The 9,621-nt window shown below is 37.1% G+C and overlaps 1 protein-coding gene across 4 annotated transcripts; it reads left to right on the forward strand.

The window, feature by feature from the left end:
• Positions 1-249: 249 nt before the first annotated feature.
• Positions 250-9,299, forward strand: LOC111411812 (protein NETWORKED 1D-like). Of its 4 annotated transcripts, none has more exons than XM_023042424.1 (5): positions 250-505; positions 920-962; positions 1,079-1,351; positions 2,647-6,755; positions 7,991-9,299. In XM_023042424.1, exons 3-5 carry the CDS (start codon positions 1,249-1,251, stop codon positions 9,047-9,049), a joined length of 5,271 nt encoding a protein of 1,756 aa, XP_022898192.1. In that variant the 5' UTR covers positions 250-505; positions 920-962; positions 1,079-1,248; the 3' UTR covers positions 9,050-9,299. The 4 variants fall into 4 exon arrangements, with proteins under 4 accessions (XP_022898192.1, XP_022898194.1, XP_022898193.1 ...); XM_023042426.1 differs by having other exon boundaries at positions 947-962; XM_023042425.1 differs by lacking the exon at positions 920-962.
• The last annotated feature ends 322 nt before the right edge of the window (positions 9,300-9,621 follow it).

The following is a 9,621-nucleotide window of genomic DNA, read 5'->3' on the forward strand; positions in this document are numbered from 1 at the left end:
AATCAAACAAGTGCTAAATAAAAACAATATCTTTATGGGAAAATGGAAATTCACAAGGGTAATGATGTCATTTAAGTATCCTATGTGTAAATATTTAGAGAGAGAGAGAGAGACAAAAAAGGGACAGCTGTCTTCTTCCTGTATATGAAAAAAAATCCTGTTCTCGAAGAATTTCCCAAAAAGGCGCACACACTATTGTCCAAAGCACACCATAGGAATTGGGTTTCCCCATTTTGTCCTTTTCTTGTTTCGTAACGCTGTTTCATTTCAGTCAAACTTACACCACAGCATATACATACATTCACATAGCAGAGAGAATTTTACCCTAAGAAACACTCATACAGAATTTATAGACATAGAGAGAGAGTGATAGAGAGATCTGAGCAGCAAATGGGGTGAGTAGAGAGAGAAAAGTGAAAAGCAAAGCAGCTGAGTTGTCCTTATTTTAGCTATGGCTGCCGATCAGAAATTGCAATCTAAATTTTCGGTGTTAATTTCTTAGTGAGTAAGTTTTTTATACGTTTCCTTTATGTGTAGTTCAGTTAGCTTTATTTGTTATACGGTTTTGTATGTATTTTTGGATTTGTACAAATAGTATGACTGGTTATTTGACTTGTTTGATACTTCTGCGACTTGATTTTTGCGGTTTTCTGAATGAATTTTGATGATCATAGAGTTCCTTTGCTGATCTAGATTTTCTGATTTTGATGTTTGAGGAAATTGAGAGTTTTTAGAAAATTATGAGATTTCTGCGCGTAATGATTGGATGTTGGCGCATTTGGTGATCTGAAAAATTGTTTAAAGTTCTGTGTTTCTCTTGAGCATATAGATTTCTTAATCTGTTAATTTATCGCGAGTAAAAATTTTTTTTTGAAGTTCTGTCAATTTTTACTTACATGTATGCTTTTTGTTTGATCGGGTAAACATTTGATAAACTTTTCTGGAGACTGCCCTTATATGTGGTAAATTACTCTACACTTGAATTTAGTCTCCATCTTTAATTCTTTCTATATTTATATATAGTCGTTATAAAAATTACGGATTTCGATTAGTAATTTTTTGGCTCACTTCTGACTAGGTGAAGATACTGAAAGGCTTCCTAGAACTCAGTTCTGCCAATAAATATTGAATTGGGTGCTTGGAGATTTTGTTTCATTCTATTCTGGGGCCCAAATATATTCCTCGCTGTGTTATTGGTTCCACAAATTATTTCATTGCTGTGATAAAAGTCTGATTCACATCAGAAAGATGGCGAAATTGTCGCAGTCTGATTCTAGACGGATGTACTCTTGGTGGTGGGATAGCCATATTAGCCCAAAAAATTCAAAATGGCTTCAGGATAATCTCACAGGTATAGCTTAGATTTCTTGTACATCTGTTCATGAGAAAGACGACTATTTATCTACTCTATTTGCTTTCAATTGTATGAGATGCTAGTGTGGTCATTTTTTGTGCTGCTGTTCATATTTTAACTTCATAGAAGCATACTTTCGTGGTAGTGGTTGTGCAATTTGGCTGTTCTGTCTAACTTACCTTGCTTGTATAATAGATCAAGCATCAGTTATACATCAATTTTCTTAAGAGTCGTGTCAAGTTTTTGAGAAGAAATTTGGAAATAGATAACTTGTAATGAAAGATTAATCTGACGTTTCCAGTTAAATTTTCTAACTATCAACATGCAATGAAACTGGATGTTGTATCTTGCTTCTCCTTCTGTTGTACTTGGAAACTCACAAAGTATTTGCAAACAGCTAAGGTTCAGCTATCAAATTTTGACCAGTTCATCCAAACAATTTCAAAATCACGTGTCAATCACCTAATAGCCGAGACACATTCACACCGGTACAAACTTGACGAGTTACAAGATAGCGCCACATTGTTCTATAAGAAACAAATCTTCTTAGCAACTCTTGTCTATGTGCTTTCATGCAACAATTGAATGAAAAACTTATTTTTATAGATTTCTTATATAGATATATGAATCAACGCAATTGTGCAAGAAATCTCCTCAAACACAATTTAAGTCATAAAGAAGGTGTTTGAATCAACTAAAGAACAATACGGGAATGATATAGCTGTCCTATTTTTTGGTGTAATGAAGTTTGAAAACCACCCAGGATATTGACACAGAGGTAGAGGATTACAAATGGTGATTTCTATGGGAAGGTTCTGACAAACAAATTCCAAAAATATGCTGAAGAGAGTAAAATTAGAATCTCGAGGCAGGTTATCAAGACCTGATATCCTGATTATATGTTTGCTTGCTAATGAAATTTATGCTGGATTAATAAATTTGATAATTGCTATTTGCCATTTTGCATAGCTTTATTTGTTTCCACAAGCACACACAAAAAGTAGAAGATTCGAAGTCGGGAGATAAATGTTACTCAGACATCAGTTTTTGCTTCTCTTCATCTGTTATTTATGGATAAAAGAGACATCACATACTTCCTTTTCTTGTACCTCATGATACTCAAGTTTATGGGGTGTATACATTTCTCAAAAAGCCATCAGGAGAAAAATTGCAGAACCTTGGTCATCAGTTTGATTGCCAAATTATGTGGAGTGAATTGGACTGTATATGCTTAAACGATCTTCTGTACCTTGCTGGAGCTCGCTACTGAAAATTTTGTCTTACTTTAACAGATATGGATTCCAAAGTCAAAACAATGATCAAGCTCATTGAAGAAGATGCAGATTCCTTTGCAAGGAGGGCGGAAATGTATTATAAGAAACGTCCAGAGCTTATGAAAATGGTTGAGGAATTCTACAGAGCATATCGTGCATTGGCAGAAAGATATGATCATGCAACTGGTGTCATTCGCCACGCTCACCGGACTATGTCAGAAGCTTTTCCAAATCAAGTCCCCCAATTATTTCCTGATGATTCACCTGCAAGTTCTGTTTCTGGGGCTGATCCCAGAACGCCAGAGATTTCAACCCCGGCACATGCACTATGTGAAGAGGATAGCCTGAAAATGGATGCTGTGAATTCATCTAATTCTCACGCTTTCAAACAGAATGGAGAATTCACAGATGATTCTGATTCTGTAACGAGAAGGATTGTAGAAGTGAGAAAGGGTCTCAATTTCGATGACTTAGAGGAAAAAGAACAAAGCATGCAGGACTCTGAGAATCACAGTGTCAAGGAAGAAATACAATCAAGATTAGAGAAAGTAGGTGAATCTGAGGGAATACTTACCTTGAAGGAAGCCCTTGCCAAACTGGAAGCTGAGAAGGAAGAAGGCCTTGTGCAGTACCAACAGAGTTTGGAAAAACTGTCCATTCTTGAGTCTGATATCGCTCATGCCCGAGAAGTTTCCAGAGAGCTCAGTGATCGTGCAAGCAAAGCAGAAAATGAAGCTGTTATCTTCAAGGAAGAACTGTCCAAATCAGAATCTGAAAAGGAAGCTAACCTCCAAAAGTACCTTCAGTGCTTGGACATGATACATAATCTAGAGAAAAATCTTTCCGATGCCCAAGAGGATTTGGAGGAACTCAACGAAAGAGCTAGCAGAGCAGAAACTGAAGCACAATCCTTGAAAGATGAGCTTACTGAGGTAGCTGTTGAAAAGAATACAGCTCTCAGTAACTACATGCGATCTTTGGAGATGATATCGAACTTGGAGAATAAATTAGATTTCATTGAAGAAGATGCTAGAAGGCTGAAAGAGAGAGCAGAAAAAGCAGAAAGTGAAGTTGAAGTTCTAAAGCAAACCATTTCCGGATTGACTGAGGAGAAGGAAGCTGCAGCTCTCAAATACCAGCAGTGCTTGGAGACAATTTCTTGTCTAGAGAAAAAACTCACAAGTTCCCAGGAGGAGGCCCAACGGCTTAACAGCGAGATAGATTATGGAGTTTCCAAGTTGAAGGGTGCTGAAGAGCAATGTCTTCTCTTAGAAAGATCGAACCAGTCACTTCACTCTGAGTTGGAATCTTTGATGTTGAAGATGGGAACTCAAACTCAAGAACTTACTGAGAAGGATAATGAATTGGGAAGACTTTGGGCTTGCATACAAGAAGAGCGCTTGCGTTTTGTGGAGGCTGAAACTGCTTTTCAAACTTTGCAGCACTTGCATGCTCAAACTCAGGAAGAGCTTAGGTCTTTGGCTTCAGAACTGCAGAGGAGGGCTGAACTTCTGAAGACTGTGGAGTCCCATAATCTGAGTTTGCAAGATGAAGTTCTACAGGTTAAGGAGGAGAACAAGGAGGTCAGTGAGATCAATGAATCTTCGGCATTGTCGATAAAGGATATGGAAAATGAGATCACTGGCTTAAAAGGAAGAAACAGGAAACTTGAAGAGGAGGTTGAGCTTCGACTTGATGAGAGAAATGCTCTTCAGCAAGAAATATACTGTCTGAAAGAAGAACTGAATGACTTGAACAAGAACCACACTTCAGTTTTGGAGCAGGTGCATGCAGTAGGCATTAACCCAAGGTCCTTGGAATCATCAGTTAAGGAATTACAGGATGAGAATTCAAATCTGAAGGAAACTTGCTCTAGAGAACAAAATGAGAGAGTAAATCTCTTGAAGAAACTGGAAATACTGGAGCAGCTTCTTGAGAAAAATTCCATCTTGGAAACCTCCTTATCAGATTTGAATGCTGAACTAGGGGTAGTTAGAGGACAGATGGAAGCACTAGATCAATCCTGTCGATCTCTTTCTGAGGAAAAATCCTCCCTTATTGATGAGAAGGATGCTCTCATGACTCGGTTGCAGATGACAAGCGAGAATCTTGAAAAACTCTTGGACAAGAACTCTTTTCTGGAGAATTCCCTTTCTGATGCTCACGATGAACTTCAAGCCTTGAAGGCTGAATCCACAAGCCTAGGAAATTCATACCAGTTACTTGAGGAGGAGAAGGCTGTCTTAATCAGCGAAAGGGGTGATTTAACTTCTCAGTTGGGAACCGCCCAGACAAGGCTAGAAGACATATGTAAAATTTATGGAGATTTGAAAGAGAAATACATGGCTCTGGAGAAGGAGAAAGAATCCACTCTTGGCAAATTAGAAGGGCTGCAGATGTCATTGGATGTAGAAAGGCAAAAACATGCCAATTTTGTACAAATGAATGAGCAAAGATTCACTGACATCCAAGCTGAGATGGAGCTTTTGCAGGAACAGAGAAAGAGAGAACTTGAAAAAGTGCTGGATAATACTTCAAATTCTGATATTGAAACATTTGTCTTGCATAAGATTATCGAAGATCTCGAAGAAAATAGCTGCTCCTTGCTGATTAAGCATCAGAAACTCTTAGAGGAATCCAGTTTGTCAGAAAAGTTGATTTCAGAGTTAGAACTAAATATTGTTGAGCAAAAAGTTGAAATCAAATCCTTATTTAATCAAGCTACTAGTCTGAGGGAGGGAACTTATGAGGTGTTGAAGGCACTCCACATTGTTCAAGATCACTCATGCAATGATCAAAATGGGCAAGACCATATCTATCTCAACCAATTGTTGAGTAAAGTTCTAGATATGAAGAAATCCCTCCACCAATCTGAGATAGAAAATCTGCAGCAAACAGTTGAATTGTCAGTTCTTGTCACGTTGATTGGGCAACTAAGACTAGAGGCACAGAATCTCGAGCTAGAAAAGAACACCGTTGAGCACGAGTTCAAGATCAAGACTGAGCAGTTCTTGATGTTGCAGAGCAAGATCCTCGAACTCCATGAGACGAATAAAGAATTATTGTCCAAATTAAGGGAAGGGGATTGCAAAGAGGAAGCACTAATGACTCAGATAGAGGATCTACACAGGAAGTTAATGAACATGCAAGATGCTTATCGGGTGTTACATGGAGAGAATTTGGACCTTCGTGAAGAGAAAATATCGTTGACAGATGAGCTCCTACTCTTGGAACGAAATAAACATATCTTACAAGAGGAAAATTTTGTTTTGTATGGTGAAATGTTGACTCTAGATACTCTTTCCTTCATTTTCAGAAACTGTATTGACGAGAAACTTGTTCTATTAAGACGACTTGGTTCTGATCTAAATAAACTTCATGATGTCAATGGCGCTCTTATGGGAAATTTAAGCTTAGCAGAAGGGAGGGTGGAAACATTGCAAATGGAAAATGCCCATGTCAAGGAAGGATTACTGAAGTCAGAGGAGGAGTTGAGGATTTTCTCTATCGACAAAGATAATCTGACTAACCTGATTGAAAATGGAAAGAACATATTACATCAGAAGGAACTGGAACTTCAGGAAGCAGAACAAAAGGTAAATCTACTGGAAAATAAGAATTTTGAGTTGATTAAAATTATGGATGGTCTGAGTGTGGAGTCCAACGAACTTCAGATGATCAGAAAAAGTCAAGAAAATCAGATTCTCAAACTATCTGCAGATAGTGACCACTTAAATATGGAAAATAATCGCCTGTGTGAAGCAAGTCAGGTATTGGAACTTAATCTGCACAACTTGCTCGGAGAGCATGAAAAGAGCAAAGCCCAAGAAGAAAATTTGCATTCTGAGCTGCAAAAGAAAATGAATGAGATTGATATGTGGGAGACACAGGCTGCATCTCTGTTTAATCAATTACAGATGTCCATAGTCAGTCAGCTTCTTTATGAGCAGAAGTTTCATGAGATCTGTAAAGCTTTTGTTGACTCTACAAATGAAAATGAATGTCTCAAAACTCAATTGGCTGCATATGGCCCTGCAGTAATTTCCTTGGAGGAATGTATATCATCTCTGGAGAAGAATATCAGTTTACCTGTCGAGCTTCAAGATTCTGAAGATGACAAAATGGAGGTATTGTTTATTATTCCACATAGATGTGTAATCTGACAGGAGTTTGTTTTCGGAATGTGAAACACTATAGTTTGTTAATGCTTCAAATAATTAGGCTTATCTTAAAACATATACATCCACATCTTAGTAAGTACACATACACGCTGACCAAAAAAGTTGTGAATTAGTAGTTTGCAGAGACACGTGCATGACGTAACACGGTATTGGGAATATTTTGAAAAATTAGGACAATGCACATCTAAGAAATGGCTATTAAAGAACATAAAAATAATCGTGTTATAATTTAGATTATAAACTACTTACATGTGATGAAATTTTAGAAGTAATCAAGTTTAAGCATATAAGAGTAACAGATAAAATAACATCAAATTACAGAAATATAATACTCTTCAACATTCATTGCTTGATTTTAATTAGATCTGATCTGAATAATTTAATGAATTTCATTTTAACTTGAACTTTTGAAGCCCATTTTTAGCTTTCCTTCACAAAAAAATTGTCCAAGGAGTGCATGTGTTGGTAAGTGTGGGACACCGCATGAGTGATATGAAGACATTTCTGAAGTTTGAATGCAGGGGTCTGTCAGTAATTCAATCTTTAATTCTTTATTTCTGTCCCCTTCAAATTACTGCCAGACCAATCTAGAATACATGGTTCTTCTTTAACAAAGAAAATACGTTGCCCTGGCGTTAAAATGTTTGGTCATACTAGTCAGATCTAGCACAGCTAACTGGAGACATAAGTTTTTGAGATCTTCATCTTTTTGTCCTAATATAGTCGAATAGTTGAATATATAGCACATGCTTTTGGTTGGAGTCTCGTGTAGATTTTAGGATTTAAACATGAGGTGGTTTCCAGAGTATAGTGGAAAAATTATGTGCTGTAGTTTGCTGTTACGACATTTCGGAGTGAACACGTGAGAAATATAGCACATTTGCATTTTTATTTATTTTTCTAAGTTTCAAATTCTCTTGTGACTAGTTGTTAGTCATCATATGACCCCAGTTAGGTCTGATATTTTCAAGAACTTGTATGATCTGGTTCGCAAATTTCAGTATTGAACTTTTCATGAGATTATGGTGTGGCAATGGTCGCAAAATGTAGTTTCCCTTCATTTCCTAGGATTATCTCCAGGTTTACATGGCTAGAATCTATATGTATCAAACTTGGTTGCATTTTCCACACGTATTTCTTATACTAATTGCTGGATTCTTCTCGTATTTGGTTGTTTGTAGGGTTCTCGAGAGAGGAATAATCTCATTGGAAACCATCTGATTGAGAGTGAAAAACCCATGATGCCCAACACCTTTTCAGGCTTGCATAATCTGCGGGCGAGGATTCAAGCTATTGAAAAGGCAGCAGTTGAAATATATCAACTGAGGGTTCAAGAAAACGTTGATCTCCATGCGAAACTGGAGGCTGCAACTAGGCAAGTCGAGGAGTTAAAATCCGAAAGTAGTCAATATAGGAGAAATTTGAATTCCTCAACTGAAATTTCGGAGGTAGACAATGCACTTCTGACAAAAGACATCATGCTTGATCAGATATCCGAAAGTTCATCTTATGGAATAAGGAGAGAACAGGCCGAACCTGATAATCAAACAATTTCACCCACCACTGATAGAAATCATGATTTCCATCCCGTTAAATCTGTGAGGAAACAGAACGACGAGCATCTTGTTTCAGATGGGCTGACTGAGGAGGAGTTGAGTGTCGAAAAGTCGGAGATTTCAAAAAGATTTACTGACCCCTTTCAAGAAGGGAACAAGGGCAAGGTATTGGAAAGGCTGAATTCAGACATTCAGAAATTGGCTAATCTTCAAATTACAGTTCAAGACTTGAAGAGGAAACTCGAAGTTACTGAGAAGGGAAAAAGGGGAAAAGATGTTTCTGAATGTGAGACGCTTAAGGGACAGCTCGAAGAAGCTGACATGGCCATCATGAAGTTGAATGATCTCAATGGAAAATTGATAAAAAGTATCGAAAACAATTCTGTCCCAGATATGAAGTCCTCATTCGACTCAGAAGATGATGGAAATGTCAAAAGAAGGAGAATTCCTGAGCAGGCACGAAGAATTTCTGAAAAAATTGGGAGGTTGCAGTTGGAGGTACAGAAGTTACAGTTTGTTTTGCTAAAACTTGATGAGAAGGACAATAAGGGAAAAACTCCGACATCTGAAACAAAACGAAGAATAGTTTTGCGGGATTATCTCTATGGTGTGGGAAGAACAAGAAGCGGGCGAAAGATATCACATTTTTGTTCATGTGTACAACCTTCGACGACTGAAGATTGAGGTTTCAACGTAACGTCTGCGTGTTAGAAGAGCTATTTTCTTCATTAGCACAGTTTCTTTCTTTATACGTATTTTCCTATAGATATTATTCATATCTCTGTGTTCTGCCTTGTTAAAGATTTTATGTATCTTTAGGCCTTGTAAATGTTTAATACTTGACATCTCGAATAATTTTAAACTATGATCTGTCTACATTGGCAAATCTAGCTGTGTCAGAAAACAGAGAATAAAACTGTCCCATATAACTAAATCCCCTACAATTTTCCATCCATTAATCTCTAGAAAATGGATTGATTATGCTATTCTTTATAAATTCAACCATTTTTTACTGTCCTTTCAAAGTTTATAAGTAGATCCAACGTTGAAGCTAATATTTTTTTGACATTACTTTTGAAAATCTTGACATGTACTTGATATACCGTTAGTCACATAGGATGAAAATAAATGCGTTACAAAATTATAGTTTTTAGTCGGAGACCAAACACTAGACGAACAAATTTTGTGCATGTTCGGCAGAATAATTAATTTGGTTAAACATACTTTTTATTCACTAATCCACAACTACTATTTAC

The sequence above is a fragment of the Olea europaea genome, chromosome 16, assembly GCF_002742605.1.
Source record: "Olea europaea var. sylvestris chromosome 16, O_europaea_v1, whole genome shotgun sequence".
Lineage (NCBI taxonomy): Eukaryota > Viridiplantae > Streptophyta > Magnoliopsida > Lamiales > Oleaceae > Olea > Olea europaea.

Bases quoted from the DNA above. Each gene is read 5' to 3' on its own strand.
- LOC111411812 (XM_023042424.1), top strand. From the start codon at position 1,249: ATGGCGAAATTGTCGCAGTCTGATTCTAGACGGATGTACTCTTGGTGG. The intron at 1,352-2,646 runs GTATAGCTTAGA...TTACTTTAACAG, and splicing joins GCTTCAGGATAATCTCACAG to ATATGGATTCCAAAGTCAAA. The intron at 6,756-7,990 runs GTATTGTTTATT...GGTTGTTTGTAG, and splicing joins CTGAAGATGACAAAATGGAG to GGTTCTCGAGAGAGGAATAA.